This window comes from Gymnogyps californianus, chromosome 25 (genome assembly GCF_018139145.2).
Source record: "Gymnogyps californianus isolate 813 chromosome 25, ASM1813914v2, whole genome shotgun sequence".
Taxonomy (NCBI): domain Eukaryota; kingdom Metazoa; phylum Chordata; class Aves; order Accipitriformes; family Cathartidae; genus Gymnogyps; species Gymnogyps californianus.
In genome coordinates, this window is record NC_059495.1 from 6274217 (window position 1) to 6298552 (window position 24336).

The 24336-nt window shown below is 43.9% G+C and overlaps 1 protein-coding gene across 12 annotated transcripts in view; it reads right to left on the bottom strand.

Annotated features, from left to right (window-relative positions):
• Nucleotides 1-602: 602 nt before the first annotated feature.
• The window catches only part of PRDM10 (PR/SET domain 10), a 37530-nt gene continuing 13796 nt past the window's right edge, over nucleotides 603-24336 (bottom strand). For 4 of the 12 annotated variants that reach the window (XM_050910887.1, XM_050910890.1, XM_050910888.1 and 1 more), the window contains 13 exons: nucleotides 23715-23844; nucleotides 21350-21577; nucleotides 15560-15907; nucleotides 13574-13729; nucleotides 12353-12532; nucleotides 11466-11576; nucleotides 10163-10363; nucleotides 9424-9567; nucleotides 8091-8261; nucleotides 6658-6798; nucleotides 5842-6010; nucleotides 5103-5215; nucleotides 2521-4019 (listed from right to left, as the gene is read on the bottom strand). In XM_050910887.1, the coding sequence (XP_050766844.1) occupies nucleotides 3783-4019; nucleotides 5103-5215; nucleotides 5842-6010; nucleotides 6658-6798; nucleotides 8091-8261; nucleotides 9424-9567; nucleotides 10163-10363; nucleotides 11466-11576; nucleotides 12353-12532; nucleotides 13574-13729; nucleotides 15560-15907; nucleotides 21350-21577; nucleotides 23715-23844 (2329 nt within the window). In that variant the 3' untranslated portion in view covers nucleotides 2521-3782. Of the gene's footprint in view, nucleotides 2468-2520; nucleotides 4020-5102; nucleotides 5216-5841; nucleotides 6011-6657; nucleotides 6799-8090; nucleotides 8262-9423; nucleotides 9568-10162; nucleotides 10364-11465; nucleotides 11577-12352; nucleotides 12533-13573; nucleotides 13730-15559; nucleotides 15908-18535; nucleotides 18548-21349; nucleotides 21578-23714; nucleotides 23845-24336 lie in introns of those variants that run through there. The other 8 variants (XM_050910892.1, XM_050910889.1, XM_050910886.1 and 5 more) reach the window with 6 other exon arrangements.

Below are 24336 nucleotides of genomic sequence, written 5' to 3' on the forward strand. Positions count from 1 at the left end.
CCGAGACACCCCACCCTCCCCCCGGCCAGGCCCCCTCCGGAGCGCTGGAGATCCGCCGCCGGCTGCCCGGGCGGGGAGGCGCCCCCCCACCCCCGATCTCACCCCGGCCGGTCCCCGCTGAGGTAACGGGCGGCCCCGCGGCCAAGGGCCGCTCCCCCACAGCCCCGGCGGCGACCGCTGGGCCGGGGCGGCGGGGGCGGGAAGCCCCCGCACGCGGCCCGCACCGGAAGGCGGAAGGCGGCGGCCGCTCGCCGCGCCTGCGCGTTTTCCCCGCCGCGCCTGCGCAGTTGCGCGTCTTGCCGCTGAGGGAGGCCTCGGCCTTTCCCCGCCCTGAGGCGGTGGCGGCGCGGCCCGCCCGCCCGGGGAGGAAGAGGAGGCGGCGGCGGCGGTCGGCGGGGTCTTCTCCTTGTCGCGACCGAGCCCTTCGCGACAAGCGACGTTTATAACCCATGGAACCGCGAAGCCCCGTTTCACTCGCCAAGCCCCCTGGTGAACCCAGTGAACAGACGGGTCAGCGCCAATATTTTTAAAAAAACAGAGGAAAAGATTTATTAATGTCGGGGTTTTTTTGTTTGTTTTTTTTTTTTTTTTTTAAACACCTGCCAGGTTGCACGAGACCATGAACACAGTAACAGTCACTGAATGTACAACAAACATACACAGTTAAATAAGAGAAGGGGCAGAGCAAAACAGCCCGAGCAGTCCGAGAGATGCAAATTCAGGGTGCTTGGTTCTGTAGTGGGTTGTTTTTTGTTTGTTTGTTTGTTTTTCTTTCCCCTCCAGGAAAATACAGAATCAGACCCAAAACACCTACCAGGAACAGCACTAGGCCTCCAAGGAGCCCGCAGCGCTGCCGATCTTTGAGCAAAATATTGGCCCTTGCAGAAAACCGAGAGGGCTCCAGAGCTGAGCTCCTGTGGGACATTACTTGAGAGAGATGTTTGGGTTGCTCTGGTTTAAAAATAATAATAAATCCTCTACCTTCTGCACTGCAGAAATCGGAAGAAATCCATGCAAACTGTTGTCTTTTTTTTTGTTCGGGTTTTTTTTTTTTGTCGTCTTTCTAAAAGCAGGCCCCTGCCATCGGTGCAATCACTGTAGTTCCTTACTTTGGAAGGAAAATTCATAATACTTCTATTTCCAGGGATGCTTCTTGTGCCACGAGGCATTTGTTTAACTTGGGACACGGTGAATCGGTAACGCGGGTGTCAGGCTGATGGCCCGAGTACACTGCTGTTGCTGTGGGACAGAGCAGAAAACTTTGATAAGGAAGATTTGAGTTCCAAGAAGCAGTTTTAAAATTGTTTTCTGGAACACTTTCTAGTTTTCAGCTTTAAATAACCGGTACAATCGTCCTCGTTCTGTGATCCTTTCTAACAAAGGTGAATGGAGCAAAATATTCTTCAAACCCCACATCTGCAATATCGTTAAGGGGAATCAGTTTGATGTCCATCTATAAAGACTATAGACCTTTTAAGACTTTAAAACTGCTCCTGTAGGGCAGTATCCACCTGGAACATCCCATTTTCAAGTCTCCTATTCTCCTACTAACTCCTACCATTTTTGACTCGTTATTACATCACCTAGCAGCCCGAAGAAAGCCAAGACAAAAATCTCCCTTCTCCCACACCACCATCATCGCAACACCCAACGTCGTAATTCAGAAGCCCTCAGCAACACGACTCCAAATGAGTTCGCGGGAACTGCAGTCGCTTGGCCAGGCTGCTAAAGTCGATGGGCTCCCAAATCCACCGAATTTCACGACACTCATCACTGCATTTGACTAAACGGGAGCTCCGGTCCTCATTAACTTTCCCGATCTCGTTAATGCCCCAGTACGGTGGTACAGCAAGAGAAGCGAAATCCCAGGAACAAATTAATCCACGTTTTGGCAAGTCACTTCAAAGCTACCTCAAAACAGTACTGAGCTGGCCGGTGTTTTCAAATCTGATTCATTTTACACACACGGTCACTATTTCCACGCCATATTAACAGAGGTGTTAATTACCAAAGCAATACCTGCTACCAGGCTTCGCCCGCAAGGAACCAGACTTCCTCTTGTCCAGTCCGAGTGTGAAGTTCTCTCACGTCTAAGAGCTTTAACTGCATGAGGCCCGATACCACAACCTGTAAACACCTGTACCGCTTACTCACACGGGTAATCCTCATCTAAATCTGCGGGAGTACTTATGCAAAGGAGTCCCGCGTTCACACTCCGTGCAGCACAAGAGAAAACGAATCAAAAAAAACCCCTCTCTCAGTTCTTCAGTCTCAAGGGCCATTCAGACAAAACATCCTTCTTTGCTTTTGTTTTATAAATAAATGTATCTTATTACGCACAGACATTCTGGGATGAGTTTTCAGGCAGCGAATGGAGGTTTAGACACACACTGTATATCCCATCAGGAGTCAATGGAGTTGTAGTCTTGCAAATACCAGAATGCATTAAATAACCAACCAACCAGACCTGTGAAGGAGAATTATGTAAGGGGAAAAAAAAAAAAAAAAAACAAACACACACTGCCTTAAAAGATAAACCTTCTCTTTCCCTTTCTCCTGGTCCCTAAGCATAACGTGAATTCTGTACACAGACCAGGTCTACCAAAGCAGGCAACCCTCACAGATGGCTTTCTGCGTCCCATAAATAGCGGTCCACTAGCGTGTTTCTTCTATGTTTCCTGAGTCCAGGGCTGGTCATCTTAGGGAACTGTCCAAAGGAATTACACTGCATTGTTAACAAGGTTGTTTGGGAAAAAATCAGAGTAACCAACTCTCCATCCAAGTCTTCAAGGGGAAAATATGTCCACTTCGAGGTGGCAACAAGAGAACTACCCTGCCTCTTCGGAGGCGTGCTCCCGTACCCTCATCTTCTCCTGGCACAAGTATCTTTAGGTCACAGCAGAAGCTGCTGTGCAGGCTAAGCTGAGCCTTTTTTTTTTGTTTACAGGCAAAAAGGCGATTTTCCCTGCAAATACCGGAGGGGAAAAGAGATAACAGTGGCTCCGTACTACCCTTACGCGCTACTATGATTTCAGTCAGTTTGCTCCGCATGACACGGGTTTAAGACTGCACTTATCCTTCTTTCTGGAACTGCTTGGTAAAATAGGGCAGGGCAGACAGCATGTAAACAGTTCTGGAGGGCTGGAAAAATAATAATTTAATGGACTGCTTCGGCACATCTTCACAGCTTCATTGTTACATCCATCCCCGCACACGTACGGAAGGAGCCACCGCTTTGCTGCTGCTCTTTTTCTCCAGGCAGTCTGCTCGCATGGAGCTGCTATATTCCCTTTCACCTTGGCTGCTGAAACAAAGACACAGGAAGCAGTTCTGCCATATTCTGGCAATTTACACGATGTCCTCCTGTTTAACGGCTCCTATTAAAAATATACATACGACAATCTGCCCGTTAGCTTTCAGTTAGGCAAGCTTTTTCCCCATACAATTGAAATAAAAAGTTGTTTACTGGAGACACTTCCAAAAAGGAAAAATAGGGGTCAGCAGACATGCCAAAAATAAAGTCCAGAGCAAGCAGAGGTTTCACTTCTCCTCTTGTCCTTTTTGTTAAAAGCTGCATAAAATAGCATCCCGGAAGGATTTTGAGGGTACGTCTTCGTGGTCACCGGGGACTTAAACCCTCTTAAAGCATTAAGAAGAGCTCCAAGATTTTAGTTGAAGTTAAGTGAGCATATACTTTAAAACATATTGAGCTCCAGGATACCCATATATCTGGGCTTTCGGGGGAGGTGACAAGTACAAGCAAGTGACACCGCGAGGCTTCTTCATTCGTGTTCTGCAGAGAAAGTTCTTGGTTTAGTGATGTGCACTTCACTGCCGCCGTTCCCGTTGGTGGTTGTAGTGATGATGTACTGGGTGGTTTGCTGCTGGCTGCTCGTTTGCGATTCCAAGGTATCCGTGTGGGCTGGTGGCTGGGAAACGCCGACCTGTACCTCGCTGGAGAGCGAAGAGTTTTGTTTGACATCCAGATCAGGCTGACCTTCAGATATCACATAGTGAGTCTGCACGGGGAATATAAAAAAAAAATAAGTAATAATCGTTGCATCTTCTGTAACTTTTCTGTTCTAATAGTCTGTAACTTTACTGTTGCTGTGCTGGAAGACATTTTGGTCTGAACAAGGGATTTGGAAATTAAGTTGTATTTCATTTAAATGAATTTGAGAGCAACGTAACCCTTGTCCTTTGTTTTGAAGTACGTTGGACTGCTTTGCATTTGGTCAACTTACGAATGGTTAAACTAATTACACAATTAACTCATCACTACAAATTAAAATAGCGATTTTTAATACAACTATTCTGAAAGTTTTTTCCATTTTCCACGTGTTCTAGCAGAAGTTGCATTTCCAGTGTCCAATATCAACGCAGTACAACGGCCTGCCTCCTTACGCTGGATTGCTTACAAGATAAGATCACAGTAACTCTTCTTATTTTGTAATCCTACGGATAACAGAAAGCTATCAAAATTTTTCCAGAAACTGTTCTGAAATTTGGTTTAATGGATGCAGCTTAGTCATAAATATATTTTTAGGACTAATCAAAACCACTAAATCATACCTTATCCTGCAAACGTGATTAAGTGAACACTTTAAACTTGAAGGAGTCATACATACAAGGGCCAGACAGCGTGGGCCTTGTAAATGGCTAGGTGCAGAAAACTATTTGTAATCACCACATAAAGGAATATGATGCTATTTCAGGGGAAAAGAAAAAAAAAAAAAAAAAGGAAAAAAATCTCTTCCTTGAAGCTCAAGAGATTATTTCTTGCCTCTCATAACCTGAAGTTTACAACATTACTAGGTTTGACCAGTAGCACTTTTCTCCTTAGCTTATGACACAACACATCATATAATTTCTTAGCTGTTTTGCCTATAGATTCTGCCCAGCATGGAACTCGCTACCACTGCTACAGAAAGCCAATGCCCTTTTGGTCTATACAGTCTGGACCTCTTTGGGTACACCATTATTCTCTACTCTCTGTGCCCCAGTCATCATTTTGGCATTCCTTTAACCTTCAAACTGAAGCCTTTAAGCCTGATACATTATTCTGGATAAAAAAAAAAAAAGGCCATGATTGTTTTCCTTACCTGAGTAACTGCTTTCACTTGCCCTGTGTTGACAGTGGTGACCGGTGTACCTACAGCGGTCTCTGTGATCACGTACTGGCCTTGGGGAATGGTCATCATCTGAATCTCAGATGCTAAAAAATGGAAATTGGAGAATCAAGACCTTCAGTCAAACTCAAACACCACCTTGAAAGATAATGTCTTATGCCAGTAAGATTTCAAGCCTGAAACAGTGGTTGTGGAATAGAAATTCAGGTAGTGTAAAGCCTTGTAAAACTCTACAGGCCTCAACAGAATTACGCCAGCTAACACCAGCTGCAGATTTGGCAATTCACGCATAGACAACACATCCTGTTCTCGCCCAAGAAATCCTAGAATTACCATCCAGAGCTGCATGGACGTGAGAAATCATTTCACGTCACCCTCATCTTCTGTACGATTCTTTCAAGCATCCATCCAAATTTGAAAAAGTTGCTATCCAAACACATGGATTCTTGCTGAACGCAAGTTCCTTGGAATAAAGGAGCCCAGCCTACCTGCCCAAACCACATATCAGATCATTACGGACCTACAGCAGAAGAGCTAGTACAACCATCTTCATTTGTCTGAAACTGTTTATCTTCTTAGATCTCTATGAATATTAATCACGAAGCTTAATGAGCTCTGAAAATACTATCCCGTTTGGTAGCTAGAGAAATGGAGCACATATTAGTCCCACACGCTAGCCAGACTACTAGTGAGAGCCACTGCTGACACTTACAATAGCTCCGAAATGAGTTCCACGTGCTGGGAAGATACGTGTGCTGGACTGAAGATCCTTGCTGCTGCTGGAGGGCTTGGTTTGGTGTCGATGTAGTTGTCTGCATCTGTGAGGGGCTGAGTTCCTGCTGAGATTGTTGTGAGGAGGGACTCAAAGGCTGACCCCCAACCTAGGAAAAAAAAGGTACAAGTGTTCTCGGTGTGCTACGGATTGCCCACCTCCGTACTGTTACAAACATATCCTTCTTAAGGGAAGACACGGGGGCAGGTTCTATAGCATATCGAGCACAAGAACTGCAAGGCTCTCCTCCCTCTCGCTTCACTCTATGGTTAGTAAGCAGAGATCGGGAAACTGAAATAGAGATGTTGCTTGCCAAAGGTTACATAGAGAGTCTGTGGCAGAGAACTGAGATTAGAGGCTAAATACTGCCCAACAGCATGAAGAGCTGAACTTCAAATATTTGAGGAATGCCAGTTTCCATTTACATCTTTCACTTGGCTAACTTTAAGCTGCAAATTTGTCTGTTCCCAGCCATTTATCTCTACCTGGTATACACTGTTAGGGAAAGGGGAAAAAACAAACCACAACAACCCCCACACAACAAAACACCCCAACAAAAACACAACAAAACACCCCCATACACCCTAGGAACATCTGGGAACTACTTGATGACCTCAGAGATGTTCATGTGAGAGTCGTTTCATGTGTGGTCCTTTAAATGACAGAGAAAAGACTATCTCCTGCATCAGCACATGTAATATGCCAGCTGAGCAGACTGGTAGGGAAAACATTTCCTGCAAGAGAAGAGTGAAATACCTGCGAGGACGACTGAGTTGCTGGCGATGGCTCTGTGACCTGGATGTGCTGCACCTGGATAGCATGCTGGGTGTATGTCTGGGGGTCATGAAGCTGCCCAACGTCCACTGTGGAGTGCTGGGACTGGTGAGGTGAGGTAGCCTGGAAAAAAAAAAAGCAAACAAACAAACAAAGCAGAGGCGTATACTTCAAATTCTTTGCAGAAGCAGCCATGTAAACCTCTTCTGTGATACAAGGTCTGGAACAATGAGATATGAGCCTTAGTGAGGCCACGCAGCCCTCCTTGTTCAAGCCTGTGTTTACCCTCTTTGCACTCCTGTGAGATTAAAGAAGTACACTTGACAGAGGTAACAGCACCGAGATGGTTACATCTCAGCGATATCCATGGAAAGGACTTGCCTAAGGTCATACAAGAAGCTGTCTGTGGCAGCAGCTGGACTCAAATCAAAGGGTCTGAAAAACAGGATTAGTGTCAACCACTGGACTATCCTTCTTCGTAAGCGTCCTTCTATAAAATGTATACATACTAGAGATCTGCGTAGCCAATACTGTAGTTTGGCATAGCTCTGTATCAAGACAAGTGCTCAGAGTCTTACTGATTAAAGGCTTTTTTGAGCAACACCTGCTAATGATACCAACTGGAGTAATTTAATTACAAGTCTCAGATCTTGATAAAATTAATATTAGCTGCAGGAATCAGTTTTCATGCTCTTGTGTCGTTAGAACAGTCCCAGTCAATATTGACTGGGGCCATTGTTTAGGCCCTTATTAACCAAATTCATAACTTAGTTTGCAATGAGGGGGCAGAGAGAACACTGAGTTTCAGATTCAAATACAAACACATGGTAGTTTCAGCTTCACCCAGTGGATGATAATAGATTTGAAGGCTATGGCGATTTCTTCCAGCTGCCCGAGTTATTTTCCTCAGCTCAGTTACTCTAGTTACACTCTGTTTTTATTTTTAGGAGGCTGTTGAGCGTCATAGAGAATGAATATTCTAACAGATGATATGAAAGGAAAAAGCAAGCGCTTTCTGTACTTCCAAATTTCGGCTCTGGCTCACTGAGAACAAGGAAGTACAAATCAGTCTTCGACTGCAAAAATGGGTCACCCACTGACCCACTTCTCCAGTTGCTGGAAAACCTTCCTAGAGCAGACTCGAGCAAAGGCGCCCAGATGGGTAGAACGAAATTAGGACTGTGTTGATATGTCTCCAGCAAGCTGACCAAGACCGGCAGGACTATTTATGCCCAGTACATGATGCTTACAATGGGAACCCTATGCATCATCAATCAATTTATTTGTAAAAAATAGCCCGCGCCACTTTTTGTAACTACTCCTTCACAAACTTCCGAGCGCTACAGCCCCAAGAAAGCACAGGCTTGATATAGAGGGGGTCAAAAACCCATCAAGTCCCCCAACAGGTTACTCACCTGGGCCACTTGAACAACCTGCAGCTGTATGTGCTGAGGCTGCTGCAAGCCAGTTGTGGATTGAGACACAGGGATGTACTGGATTCGCTGGTAATCTCCCTGGGGAGTTCGATAGTCTGTTGTGAGGGTCTGGGATATCTCCGTCATTGCCTGTGTCAGTAAATCTGTTGTCTGAGCAGGTAGAGAGAGAGAGAGAGAGAGAAGAGAGAGACAGACCATCATCACATCTTGTCTACTGGATTGAATACTTTTGCAGGGCTGTAGTTCTTTCATCACACTGAATCTACACTTACACCATTGGGCCTAATCATTTACTTACAAGAGCTCAATGTGTACAGAGGATGGGGTCACAAGCAATCACCAGGGATCATCCACTAGGATTGCTCTCTTCTGTCTAAATGCTAGCCAGGACCATTAAGGTCTAACTTTACAATAACAAAAAAAAAAAATTTTTATCTTCTGACTTAACAGTATTCTATTAGACAACAAAAATCCTGCATTTGTAAAGAGTTGACTTAGTTTCCAAGTCAAAAAGCGCTTCTCATATTCTACCTTTCCTCCTCACCTGCCGGAGTGATATTTTTCTTGACAACTGTATTTCTAAAGTGTGTGAAGACATTTAGCACCTAACAAATCAGGTTCATGAAGCCAACAGCATCCTGGTTGAATCTGCCCATTTTCAAGCAAAACAGTTTTTATCCAGTTACAGTCTTCAAATAGGAAGTTTTAAACTGCGGTCAATAGGATTTTTAAAACTACGCAGGACCCCAGCACCACTAAAGGACGCAAGACTGATTTTCTAGTCACAGCTTTCACCTCCATAGCAGCTGATGTATTAGCAGTGGAGAGATCAGCCACTGGAGGTTCATATCACTCAGTACTGCACTGTCCAAAGGATTACAGAGAGATCTTGTCTCCTCTGAACAGAATTTGATCCAGTCCCCAGTCATTGTTCAATAAGTCCTCTTGATCCCAAGAGCTGCAAGCACCTCAGGGGAACAGTCCCAGTGAAAATCCACGAGATGTGTACTCCTGAGTTAATTAGGCATGTGGGAAAGTATTATGTGGAGTCAGTAGCATATGGGTCTGAATCAAAGAAGGGAATGGAGTAGGGAAAAAAAGACAAATCCTTAGAGCTCCAGAAAGAAACACGTAATTCCTGGCAGAGCAAAACTACAACACAGATTCAGGAACAGAAGTGATCTCAAATAATGTCCTAACAGACGCTTTAAAATGCCGTCTGCCAAATAAACACTAAGACTACTACACCAGAGGGCTTCTGTTCTGTTTGTTTCCCTCAGTCGGCCTGATTTAACATGTCTTGAATCCTTACCACAACAGTCTCTCCGGTAGTGCTGTCGGTGGTTAGAACGGCAGGAGCGGAACTGATGACAGCTGTCGCCAGCGGGGCATGTATTGTGTTAGGGAGCTGAGCAAACTCCGGGTGCTTTTTGCGAATGTGTTGTACCATCTTCGTCTACAGAGAGATGCAAAAGAGCATTAGAAAGATGGTCAGTAGCTCTGCTGCGGGCCAACTGAAATCAAACAGCCCTGCGGACTGCAGCTTTTAGGTTTCCCTCAGTAAGGCAGCATCAAGATTCACACCATGGGATGCTCTGGTCAGCGAGAAGGAAACAAGGATCACAAAGTTGCTGCTGCTTAGAGCTATCCGATACTGAAATATTGCCCCAAACGTCACAGCCCGTAAGCTTTTTACCCCAACACAGCCAAACGTTTCAGGGACCTTTTCCAGAGTTCACCTTTTCTGCATTTTGTTTCCCTACTCCTCTTCCTTGTAACTGTCAGTGAGCAGTTCCCAAGCTTTTCCATCTGTGACCGCACTCTGATAACATTTCCATTTCTTCTTTCAAGCTCATGCCCTCTATTTAGGGAACCTTTTTGCCAATAAAACGAGCAGGCTCCACCTGTATTGTCAGCGCACAGCATGAAACCAGCACTCTGGCTCAGAATGAAAGAGCTCTGCTTGCGGACTGACAGATGACAGAGACAGTGGTGAAAAAAGCATCACCAGAGAGGCTCTGTCTTCTGAGGCTAGGAGGCAACCCCCATACCTTACTGCTGTACTGCTTGGAACAGTGAGGACAGCAGACTGGAGGGGTGGCTATGGTGCCTGTCAGCTGGGTGTGGGTGCTCAGCATGGGATCCGGCTCTCCTGGACCCGCAGGGCGCAGCTTCCGGATGCTTGGAGGTAGCTCAGCACCAGGATGGTTCTTCAGGATGTGTGCTTTGCGTTTGCTGGCACTCTTGTACACCTGCAGGGTAAAGATTTGGAATGAAAACGGTGTAATCCTGAAGCCTGCACACAAAACAGCTACCAGTTATCTTCATCTGGAAGGTCTGCACATTGCTTTAGACAGTATGTTCAGTTAAATCCCAAACAACTACAACATAATACATGAATATACATACACCTTTCAGTGTTTAATCAACCTGTAAAAGCAACTCCTTCTTGTGTAGCATGCAGAAGCCATCTGAGAACATGTTGTCCGCCACAACAAAACAGCAAAGCAGGACAGAAAGGCAAGGGGAAAACCTTTTTTGCCTGATACTTGAAGGTCAAATGTCAGAGAAGCCACTGATCACCAAAGTCGTAATTTGTCCAATGTTAATTTGTCATGAGGGTTGATGCCTCCACTCTCACATAAAGCATCAAACTATTTTAAAAGCCTTCAGCAATCAACATATTCTTTAATTCTTTTTAGGCACATCAACAAATGAATATTCTGTAACATTATTTAAAACTATCCTTTTTTTTCCCCTTTAAACAAAAGGAAGGGGGCATCACGGAAGAATGTACTGAGGATAAGGACAGTCAAAATACACTCCCTGGTAAATAAAGGCCCACATGCATAAAAAGCAAAGGCCAGGGAATAAGAAGAGGAACCCAAAGGCAGTGCAGAAGAAGCTTCAGGCTCCACTGAACACTGGGAATTACTGGCACGTGACTTAAGTAAGCAGCTTAAAATAAAAGGAGTTAGAGACTAACTTTTAGAAACGATACAGAAACCAAAAGAAATTAGTGTTCAGGAGTTACAGACAGATAGAATACTTAGTCCTGGGTTGCAAAAAGTGATACAGGACTCAGGGTGAGCGACTGCTTGCTGGATCACAGTATTTAAGTCTTCCAACTCCAAAGACAGCAGAAAAGGAGAACTGCAGTTTTCAATTAGCATTCAGCTGCCTTGGCCTAAGTGTGTTTCGTCTTAATTTTTTTTGGACAGTACTGCAGGAATGTTGCTGGAAAGCACCTCAAAAAAAGCTACAGATCCTGCCAGATGTTTCTATGCAGAGACAAATTGGTTGCGTACAGGTCTAGGACTGAGCTACCCTCCGAGGGGTGACTTCCTTACATACCTTATCACAGTACTGACAGAAATAATCTCTGTTGGGTTTGATGATTGGCAACGTGAGCTCTGGCACCTCTTCTATTTTCATGTCTGGATGTCTCTTTGATAAATGATTCACCTTAGGAGAAAGAAACACAGAGAACAAGGGAGCATATTACAGCTGGAAGGCAAGCAATCGCTGCTTCTCCTAGACATGGATAACAGCCAAACCAAAACCGTAATGATGCTAGCCAGCAGCACCGGAAGCATCTGCTGCTGCAAGGGTTACTGCACATTCGCAGTCAGCTGCCGAAAGTAAACATGGTCTTGCTAGATCTCATTTACAGTTTCTCTAATCAAAATAAGATGGGAAGGGGTAAAATAGCTTGCCAGAACTCTCTTGCAGCCGAGAGTGAGGTAACGTAAAGGGCCTCTGTCCAGGGAGGCCTGTGCTAGCAGAGATCACAACCCCCATGAAATATCTGCAAATAAGATCTCCCGCGGCGTAACACCCTTCACACAGTGGCAGTTACAGGGCATGGCCAGGAGAGGCCCCTCAAGAAGGAGGAGAAACAAAAAATAGGGAAGACAGTCATGCAAACTGAGGCAGTAAGGCTGAACGAGGCAATATATTAATCTCATGTTCCGTTAAATACATTACACATCAATCAGCAATATGGTAGTGACAACCAGACGTACAACACAGGCAATGAAATATGCAAAGGCACACATTTGCTGAAGAGATAAGATACACAGATTTAAAAAAAGATGTATAATCTTAACTCAGCTATAAAATTCTCCCAGTTTCACAGCATCCTGGTGTTCCAGCCGTCGGAATTCCATCTTTATTCCTTAACTAGTCATCAAAATTGAGTACAGAAGTTGTAAGAGAAGCTAGAGCACACAGACACTCACCAACATCCCCCTCCGGCGGAAACCCATCATACAGAGTCGGCACTTGAACATGAAGCTTTCGTAGTCAGTGGAAGCTATCCGAGGCTTGAACGTTTTTGAGCGGCTGATTCGATCAGCTTTCTTGGCCTCCCTCTCTGGGTTGTGCATCCTCTGCATGTGCTCTCGCAGTTTGTCTTTCCTCTAGGGAAAGAGCAATCGGGGACAAAAACATCAGCACCACCTAATGTCTTACTACCTGTTGTTACAAGGACGAGCCACAATGTAAGTCATTCAGAGATCTCTCTTCGGCTTTTCCTCTCCAGCGCTGCCGTGAGATACAGTTACATGCTCAGCGTTGGACAGCTCAGCAGGAACCCTTTGGGCTTAGGTTTATCCTTCAAACCAAGCTGAGGTTGCTCAGCCACAAAAGCAGGAGCCAAACTAATGCTAATTTAGCAGCCTCCGTGAGAACGAACCCCTCCACTCTGGCTTTTCTTTGAATTTACCTAAAATACTAGTGCTCAACTCTGTACGGCTGGAAACTTGCATCAAATAATGCTCTTGACTGAGGAGGACCTCATGTCCTACAACAGTACTGAACCTACTGCCCAGATGCAGTCCAGCCTCTCCGGACACACACTGTCTAGAATGTGCTTCTTCACCCAAAAGTATCCAGTCCCTCAGCATCCCATAAGAGACTAAGCGACAAGGGAGCAGGCTGCTGCCACCACAGTTTACCTGGCTCACGGTCTGCTCCATCTGTTCTGGTGGGATTTGGAAAGGCATCTGGATGTCATGTGCTGACAAGATGGATGCCATGGACACAGGCACCTCGGCCAGGAATATTATTACTCCACTCATATCAGCAAGAAGTTTTCTTAACTAAACTGATAGAAGCAATACAACCCAAGCACCTGGCAAGTGAGCTGTATAATGACCCAGTTCTTAATGAGCAGATGGAAGCTTGCTTTGCTATTAAATCATTAGAAATAAGATCCGATAGATGAGACACCCTGTTACAGCAGAGCCTGCCGGGGTGGATCTTGCCCCTTGTTCATCAGAAGTGAATGTCGTAGCTCACACACGACACAAAGCAGTGCATGCAACTTGCAGGCAAGTCTAGCATGTTTACACATGTTAGTTTCTTCCACCTTGGACAACACGAGCTTATCTACTTGAAGGAGGGTAAAGAATGGTGTTCTCCACCTGTATCAGGAATGATCCAGTCAAGAGTCATCTTACCTTGAACTGCTTGCCACACGTGGAGCACAGGAAGTCTTTGCGGTCTGAGTGTCGCAACATATGGAGTCGCAGCTTGTCAGGACGGCAGAAAGCCTTGTCACATTCTGTACACTGGTAAATCTTTTCTGAATGGAAACTGCGTACGTGTTTCTTGACCTAGAATTGCAGATCATAGAAAAATGGAATTTATTCAAAAGAGAAGAGTGTGGTAAAACAGTCTAGGAAACGCTTAGCAAAAAGGAAAAAGAAAGAAAGGAAGAAGGTTTTAAGAGTTCTCTAACCCGCTTTGGTTTAAAAAGTATTTTATCAGAACAGTTGCTATCTTGGCAGTAGTTTCTATAAAGCCATAACGTCTTTATTATGCATCTGGATGGACGATTTGATTTCCTCAAGACTGATTCTTGAAGGCATTGGCTATTGCACAGTTGAGCACTTAATGGGCAGCAAAAGTCCATGATGTACCAGTTTTACTGAATCATCCTGGAGTTAACACGTTCATCTGAGGTTCATTATCTTTACTTCATTTATAAGAAATCTAAACTCAGGGACTAATTCCTTTCAATCAGAGAGAATGAGCTTGCAATTACATTTGGCAAAAAAAAAAAAACCCAAACAAACTTAGATAGAAAAGCATTTGCACGCCATTCCTGAATGGTAATTACTTTTGCATACTTTGGGACTATCCTTGACCTCTTCAAGCATCCAGTGGGATTTTTTTTCCCCAATAAAGTAACTGATGAGGTTTGACATTTGAAATCCAAGCACTATTCACGAAATGGATCCCTAATTAAATCTTTACCATCTAATACGATCATACATGGAACAACTTGGTACCTTTATCTGTTCCACATAAAAGTATTTAAGTAGGCAGCAATCTATGGTGACTAGACTTAATTATTCACATAGTACCAAATGAAAAAATCACCTTTAAATTCCAAAATAGAGCTGAATAGCTGGAAAAAAAAAAAGCCGTGGGACCTTTTTCTGACTTGATCAGTTTCACGGGAAAGTTTATGGGGAATTAGGCTGCAGTACAGCATTTCTGAATCATCAACATTTTTCCTTGTTCAACATTTACAGAAGATAAAGGTTTTTGCCTGGATGGAATTATATTAGTGAATCACTTTTCCCCATCCTTTCCTCTTCAGCCTATTGGATAGTCTATCAGTTCCTATTACTTGACTTAAATTGAAATGTAGAAATCCAGTTTAAGTCAGGCAGCTCAGCAAGACATATCAACCTCTTTATCCCTCTAAAGGATAATGAATATGTGCATGGTACGTCTCAGTTTTTTCTTACTGAACATCGAAATAGCATCCTTAAATTCCATTAACGATCTTCTCCAATGGCTCTGCACAGTGCACAAAGTAGTTACTTTACTCACTACTCCAGTGCAACCTCTCCTAAGCAGTGTGCAGAGAAGAAGAAGAATAAAGTACCCAGCTGAAGCCCAGGGGGGAAGTCAGGAAGCAGAGTATCCTGATCTGTTCTGGCATTTCTGCCAGGTGTTCAAATGAATTATTCTGACAAAAACAGTCAAGGGATTAAAGATGTAAAACCACATTTTTTTTTTTGGTTCAGAGTTTTAACGACAAAGGACAAGGTGCATTCAAGTACACGCTGCATACAGCAAAAGACAATTCCTTTTCGTGCCATGGATCTGTACTGACCAAAAGTAGTCAGGACCTCTGCTTTAGGCATTTTCTAGGGATAAGGGACCACCCGTCCCACAGTACAGTGCCTTCTAATGACAGACTGAAGTACCACATCTGATGATTCAGTGGAAAGAGCACTTCCATGGCATAAGGCAACACCTAGCAATGCTTGGTCACTCTTCCTTTTTAATTTCTGACTGACATGGACCCCTTTGTCTTGTGAGAATGAACTGACATGCAGCATTACACAAGAACAGTACCGAAAAATTCATATACAGAGCACTGGCAAGAGACCCGGGAGGCAGTGCTTCAAATCAGTATGGCATCTCACCTGGATAAAATCCGGAAAGCGTTTTTTGCAGGTAGGGCAGGTGAAATAGCCATCATTGACGTGGATGGCCACGTGATCTTTAAGCAGATCCAAGCGGTCAAAGGACTCAGGACAGAAAATGCAGGAGTATGTCTTCTGGTCCATGTGGAACTTCATGTGGCTCTCGAGCGCACCGCTGTTGATGAAGCCCTTGTTGCAGATGTCACAAGTCAAAGGGCAGTTCCCTTCCCGTCCATGAAACCGCAAGTGCTGATCCAGTTTGTCCTTTTCGCGGAAGGCCTTCCCACACTGGAGGCATTTGAACGGGCGAAAGGATTTCCGTATGAACAGGTGCTGAAGAGCTGCATTCTGAAAGAAACATCGAAGAGACCATTAGCTTTTATTATTATGCATAGATTCCACATCCAAATATTTTCAAGATTAAATATACCAGATGATCGGTGAACCTAAACTTCAAAAAATGCTTTTGCTTATAGTACTGTCTCCATTTTACAGAAGGGGAGGCTGTGACAGGCAGAAGTTAAGGGATATACCTGCAGTTACACACTGAGTTAGGAGAACACAATGCAGAAGTTTCCTCTCCAGTCCCTGTCTTCTGCTGATTTAGCTAACTTTTGTCTTTAGCATGGCATTTTTCTGTAAAATAAAACTAAGTCCTCTCTGAAGTACAGACCTGGGCCTGAGAAAAGCTGCAATTCCAGCCGATTGTTGGGGATCGGGTCACAAGTTCAGCCACCATACAAAGGAACGGCCAGCTAGCGCCCTGTCTTTCACTCAGGAGCAGGGCTTATGAAATTCCACAGCCCTTTACAAAAATCAGCTTCTGCACCAAAGATCACCACAGAGATGTGCAGCAGTGGTTTAGCGTTGCCTGGAAAACTTCTGGCGGAACATACATTCCAGAGATGCTGGCCTAAACCTTTTCGTTATTATCGAAAAGAAAAATAGAGTTTCAGAACATCACAGCAGGGGCAGAATGGCAGGTTTACAAGCAACAGGTAAGAACTTGTGAGCAATTCGCCTGTCTTTGCGACATTTAGCATATATCATGTGTGAGAGCCTGAAAATGAAGAAGAAAGATGGAAGACAAACACACCGGTGCTAAATCAAGAGGAACTCTGATAGATTCTGTTGTCTACTCAAAGGGCAGTCGATTATACACAGTCAAACTTGAAATTGCTTTTCTTGGTATTGCAAGAAGCTTTAAGAATATTGTGAATTGAGCATAATGCGTGTTGTGCGAGTATTCATTTTAAAATTTAATATACTGGGCTGCTCTTCTCTGTTTTTCTCCACTCCTACTGTGCACAATTACTCTTCTCAGCCCCTGCTTTGTTTTGATGCGTGCTTTCCTTCGGTCTACCTTCTCTGTAACGTTTCACGATTGTTATCTCTTCCCCTTTCTCCCCTTCTCCTTCAGGTAAATGTTATGGAGCCATCCCAGTCCTGATACCAGCGCTGCCTGCTGGAGGAACAGATACTGCTCACCATGTTGCCTGTAGAAATAGGAATAGAAAGCGTGCCCTGCGCCTACATTTCAATATTGGATGAGAACTTCTATGTTGGACAGTTGCAAAGGTGGAAGTCAGTCGTACCTCTGCATGCATGAAATCCCACCGCACACTATCACGCATACTGTACTGAAAGTACGCTGCAATACTGCCGTTTCTCTGCAAGAAGTCTACGGAATATTTACTCTTCTCCAAAATAAGATCTATACATCGTCATTTATTGATGTCTTCTCTTTTCAGATGTTACACGCACAATCTACGTCATGATAGTCATATAGAGAAATAGCACTGGAACATTGCTGGCACCTATGCTTACACACGTTCAATAGTACATACTTCTCCATGAGATACGTTCAAGACTTCTGCAAACAGATTCCCCTGGTTTCCTTTCTCCTTTTCTCGTGGGAATGTCTGGGCTGACATTTGCTGTGTCCCTTAAGTGTGTGCCAACAGCTGACACTGAGAAAGTCAAGTTAGGAGCTCTTCTGCTGGAATGAGGGGACAGCTCGGGAACACTATGAAATGCCGCGCTAGAGATTAAATTAGTGAACCTGAATGATCCTTTTCACCATCTGAACTGCAGAGGGAAACCTATACTTTCATTCCAAGAACAGGAACATGTGAGCAACTGTTTTGCTATAAAAAAAGCTAACAGTTTAATACAGGAGCCCCAAATGAGCCCTCCCATGAATTGTCATCATCTCCATTCTCCATTTTGCAAGTGGAGAAGTGGAGACAACGGGAAATATATGGATCTGCTGTAAGTCACACCATGAGCTGGAAAGATAGACATGTGCTGTGTAAAAATTAACACGTTGCTTGGAGTCAGGAGCATATAATTTTCCCCTTAACTACAGGGATATGCTAATAAACCAAATAGTTGAAGAGATGCACTTCAAGTTCTTAACTCCACTATTACTGTACTTTGCTATTTGATCACTGGTATCTTACCAGTGATCTGACTGGTACGATGGCAGGCCAGACTTCTATACCATGTACATCAACATAGTCCCACTGCTATCTCAAAGGCTACAGAAGGGTGAAACGTTTTAGTGCTCTTTGGTTAGATAAGCTATCAACTATAAAACCAGAAAAAGAGAACTAAGTGTTGTCTCATTAACCTGCAACATTGATCCAGTGCAAACAATTGCGCAAACAAATCCTGCAAAACTTTAAGATGGATATTATAGTATTTCGTCCAAGCAGTTTACTCCTATAATATTCACCTTAAATTTGCAATTAATTAGTATGAAAAGAACTAGAAGAATGCAAATTGTTATTCAGATAACACTTTGTTCTGGACATCGGTTGCTTAAAGAACAAATGTGACAATTTACGATGCGGGGTCAATCGGGAAACAGTAAACAGAAGTTGGACAAAACAACATGGAAGGTGATGTTGTTACGTACCATTCGATTAGATACAGCAAAAACCCAACGAAACAAAAAAACCAAACCAAACCTACCTGCAGCTCCAGCTGAGCAGGCAGCATTGAGGGAGAGAAAAATACTTATGTTATGCAATGGACTTTAAAACAGAAGCCTTGACTTCTGCAATAGTCACGCTTCTGCGGGTCACTACGAGGGCCAGCTCTTCTAGCTAGAGTTTACTCTTTACTTAAGCAAAACTCCTTTGAGGTTTTTGCCTCAGGAAACACTAAGCAGATCTTCAAGGTTTACCCTGTAGTTAATAACTGCCCAAGGGGAGTTAAAGGGCAAAGATAAAAACCACAGATAATCTTGAAGGTGTTTTGTGACCTTTCATGTTTTCTCAGAGTTGATTAATAATGATGTAATGCATACTGCAGAGCCACAGTGAGAATGAACTGCTTTTAGCAGAAGGGAATAATTAGGGCAGGATGACAACAGGGCAAGGATTAGAAGAGTGAAAAAGTTAAGGAGTGCGGACTTTTTTTTTTTAACCTCATCTTACTGTTTGTACTCTTCGTTATACAACCAGTTGCATTTCTTTCAGCACGAAGGAAATGATTGTGCTTTCCAAATCATATCCCTATCCCTGCCAGTTGCTTCCTCTGAGTAAAGCAGTCACCTACACAAAGGACATTTTAGGATCAGGTCTGTATGTAAAAAAAAAAAAAAAAAAAAAAAAAAAAGGCAATTTGGAAATGCAGATGTTTCTGGGATCAGCCCAAAGACACTCTGGATGCCGCCCAGAACTGAATTAAAAACAAATATTCATTTTGGCTGCAGACCACAATGTTCCTCTAATTTGTTAGAAGAGTATCTTGAAGGGGGGGTCTATCTCTCTTCAATACTAAGGACGTGACCACCATATTTAAGGTCTGATCTCCAAGGAAACTTGACAGGCTGTAAAGCAGACGCTGAAAAATGAACCGATCCTAGCACGACTTGAACCCTGGGGCACCAGAGATCACTGCTTCCAGCTAGAATGAAAGTACTCTCAGAGCGTCACTGCCTTAAACCTTAGAAAAGCTGAAGCAATTCACAAAGAATTACTGGTTTTGAAAATTAAATCCTACATGAGTAATAAGGAAGAACTAGAGCTACACAGGTCTCCAGATCATAATCAGGAGTCAAGACTTTCTACCTGTTCTTTGGAAGTCAATGATGTACTACACATCTTAAAACCAAATGTTTGCTTGCTTATAATATTAAGTGCATGTTATTGTAAGAAGGTGCTGTGGATAGTTGAATTGAGTGAGTGCTCACAGGGTGCTAGAGCTTGCTGTCATTTTACAGTGCTTAAAAAATAATGCTTGCTAGTTTACTCTTATCTCGAGTTCTCATTGCTCACGGTCTGACGCAATATGGAAAGGTGCTATGCAACCATCCATCTGCCATTCTGCCAGTGCCCCTATCTTGAAACATCTCCAGGACTCTGCTGAACATGAGCTGCCAGATGTACGGGAAGTTAAGGAGATTTGGAGATACAAACATGTCACCAAGGACTAAACCACTGCTGCACTCCTCTTGGTTGTCATCCGTTTGTGATGCATTTCCAGGGAAAAGTTAAGTCACAAGACAAAGAAGTAACTTCAGAATTTCTGTCCCTTTCTTCCCAAATTTACCGTTTAAGAAGATCTTAAGTTCACATCTTGCGTTCAAAAGTTCAGGTAAAACAGGCAACACTCTTCTCCCATCACACTCAGGCCTCAACTTTCTACTGAGGAAGTTGTGCCATATCGTAAGCACTAAATATCCATGCTCTTTACTGTCAAAAACTCAGCATCTGTCTTTGTACTCTGTTATCCACCCTTCAAAACATTCAGTAAAAATCCCCCAAGCTTTTAACATACGAAAATCAAATTACTGGTAGAAACTTGTCATTCAGAGAGTGCAAGCATTTTATATGGTTAAAAAGTCTGCAGTCTTAATGTGCCTGAGCCAATTTCTTCCTTCAAGATATGCCGCTGCATTTATGGGGTAACACCACCGTTGGTCTCGCATATATATTGCTATAAACTGAGAGCAAAATTTGGCTCAACATATTCCCATACAGAACAGTTACTCAACTCTTTTCTAATCCTTTCTCATCCCCTAAAAATGAAGTCTTACCCCAATTGCAGCTGTTCCTTTCTGTAAGCAAAATTTTACACATGGAAGAAAAAGAAAAAGATTTTGGGCTAAATAAACCAATCTCACAGTTACACAGCTTGAAGGATTATTTGCTTGAATCATTTCCCTCCCACACACAGTAGAGAAAAAACAGCTCACCCGGCTGACACAAAGCTCAGGCTCAAAGCGTTTGCTGTCGGTACACCAAGCTCCTAGCACAGGTCTTAATCTCAAAGACAGGCAGGTTTTTCTACCCCAAGAAAGGATTTTATCACTAAATATCATCATCATCATCAACTAAGTGGATCTAAACTGAGGTCGTGGTTCCTCTTTGGCAACAATTTGCAAGAAAAGAGTTCTGAGAGACCCAGATGGTGCTGTGAACAAGTCATTAGTCTGTGCCACAGTACCATGATTCAGCCGGCTGTTTGAAGCACTCCTGCTTGCCAGCTTGGATGGACTGTGTTTCTATGAAAGAATTACTGTGCTGGAATTGAATCGGCTCCAACTGGTGACCAGTTCTCGCTAGCATCTCATGAGATACTAGTTCTTTACATGAGATTTGTCCTCCTCTCAGTCCAAAGAAAATTGCTAGGAATGAGATGCTTTATTCAGGATTTGGAAATGGATATGACAGTGAGAGAAAGAGACCAGCTGGTCCTGGCAGGCAGGTCCAGCATTCTCTGGGTTACAGCAAATGGAGAGAGTGAGAGAAGACGTGATCCGCCGTCCTCTTTGCTTACCCTGATACGCTTTGCTCGCCTCATGTCATCTGCTGTCATGGTGCTCTGCGTAGGCACCGTGCTCTCATCATGCTGCGGCTGGATTTGTAGCGGGTGGTTTTCTGACTGCTGCTCCAGTGCCGACTGCGTCTCTGATGGCACTGGAGTCTGTTCCTGCTGCTCCAACCCATTCAGTGTGGCTTGTCCGGCCTCATCAAACTGCCCCTTGCTGGAAAAATGCAGCAAGTCCTGAAATCGCAAATCATACAACCAGTGATTATTCCCCCCACCCACTGAAAAATGCTTTGATAATACTCAGCAGACAACAAGATTTCTACATATTTCATCACAAGCTATAAACAAAACGTGTCTACACTAATGCTTTCCTACTGTGTTCCACTGATGCTCTCAGCAGATCACCTCCACCTACAGCAACAACATTCAGAGCGCCAGGGAAGAAGCGCTGCAGGTAGGCGACTCTCTTGGCCATCATATTGTCTGGTCGGACACAGACAATCAAAATGACCCAGCTGTTAATAGCCAAGCAAGTTGTTCTGCACTCACGAGTATTCCTGCTTTAACCAAAGATGACGTAGACTGACCTGTGAGAAATTTTATGACCAAAGTGACTAGCACAGACCAGGGAAAGCAGAGAATTTCTGTCTCGTTGAAGCCGTTGTCACTTTGAAACATTACCATGTATTGTTATGCAGTATCTTCTCCTTTCTAACAAACTAGCTGGAGTGCTGAACTGGAGAGTGACAAACGAGACTATTATACTGTGCACTGTGTGCTTTGCTATCCAGTTTCCAAGCTCTGCATACTCTCATCGACCCAGCTGCATACATCACTTATATTTATCACACAAAGCTGTTTTCCTCCTTTTTTGCATTAGCATAAAAGAAAAGGGAGGGTGTCAGGAGCAGGAAGCACGTATCAAAAATCTACATTCTTTCCGTATAAATTCCAATAACCCCTCTGGGATGGAACCCTCCCGTATTACAAGACAAAAACCATAGGTCCTTACTAGACATCACTTAATGCAATTAAGGAAACTTAAAAGCACGAGCTAGGAGACAGAACACCAAAAGCGTATCAGCTCAAGGCTGGTGCTGTCAAAGCACAAAAGCAGGTGTGGGAGAAGAAAAACAGGGAGGTGCCAGAAGGAGTGCAGCTGTTATAAACCATGACTGCTTACCAGATAGAGACACTTAGTAGAGCAATATACCAGCCAAATGTCCAGTCCTGGTCTAGGTGGCAAGTTTCCACACTTGCCACACTAAACTGTGCTCACAGCATCCCGAGTCTCAAGTTCTCAGGCAGATGAACTCATGCCTAGTCATTAGCGAGGCAGGCAGACCTCCAAAGGCTTGGGACATAAACCATGGCCCTGCTCGACTGTACAGACACACGTGAGCTAGCTCTGGGCCACGCTCCAAGCTGGCAGGATGTGAGCCACCTCCAGTCCAGAGGCCGTTCAGAGACATTAGCATGGGACTGCGCCCAGTAAGCACTGTCTCTGCGGAGTTAAGAGTTTGGGAACAGCATTACACTTACTTGTCTAAATGGGGCTGGCTTGTGTCACGTCAGCTTGCGAAGAGGGTGATCTCGCAACTGTCTGCACTTAATGCAACATTTAGGGCAATCCTGCACGCTCAGGAAACGAGCAGCAGGCATTCATAGGCAACGTATACATTCCTCCCTCTAAGTCCGCACTGAACCGTGACCCAGCGAGATGCCAGAGGAGAATTACCACTCCAGATACCAGCTTTCAGCTAAGTCATAAAACAGAGCCACTGATGCCTTCTGACACCTTTCATAAGAGGACTTGGTGGTAACCTAAGCACGGTCAGCAGAGAGAATTTAGCATTTTACTTAAATGCATCATATTAGGTCCCTACAGAATATAACCAACAGCCACAAGCAAAAGAACATTTTGCAATCAGTATGCCTACAGGAGGCCCTTTTGTTAATATTAAAACATCATAAAGAATCGTAGCTCAAACTGATTTAAATCTACCAGCAACAGTTATAAGAGCAGGCTCTGACCTCACGTTCCAGAAAGGACAAATACGAACCTAAATTCCCATTACAGTTTTACTGTCTAAATTACTTTTGTGATGCTGCTAAACTGCTGCAATAACCCATCTCACTGCTAAGTGCTTTGGGATGAAAGTTGCTGTAGTAATGCAAGTGATTTTACAGTTTTTACAAAAGGAAAGCAGTGTGCTCCCCTGGCAGCGAATCACAGCTAGAAAACCAAGAATTACTTGGGTATAAGTCCAAGGCACACCCCCAGTTTGCACTGATGCCCCAAATTCTTTTAGTCAAGAGTTTACATCCCACAAGGTATTTTTTTTCCTCTTCTCCATCCCCAAAAATATACCTGCGTCCCTTCTTCACACTTTTCCCCATTTTCACTGGTTACTTCCATACGCATGAATTTGGGAGGGCGCCCCGGGCGTCTGCCTGGTCCAAACCTCCTCTTTCCTCGCCCACGACCTCGGCCTCTGGCTCTGCAGAATACATAGTGCTCCAGGTTAGAGACAAAAAAAAAAAAAAAAAAAAAGATGGATTTGGAATCTCCACTGATTTTATGCATTCTTTCTCAGCATCACTATTCACCCATTCAACTCAGTAACAATGGCCTGCAGTAAATAATAAAACCTGAAGAAATTCTGGCAGCAAAAAATAGGGTACTGGCTGGTATCTATTTATTTTGTGCTCTATGAGAAATCAAAAGTCCAGAACACATTAAAATTTATTTCAGTAATCATGGGACCGAGAGGACTACTGGCTTCTAGCAAGCCCTCTGCCATGGCAACTCTCCTGCTTCCAACACCCCACTGTACGGTGTGCTGGAAAGCATTTTCAGCCAGATGGAACAAGTGCACAAGGAAACCAATTTAAAACCTGAAGCCATAACATCCCTCCCCAAAAAGGCACTTAGCCATTCATGTCAGGCAGTAAACTGAAGGGAACAATTTCCCGCATCAAAAAAAAAAAAA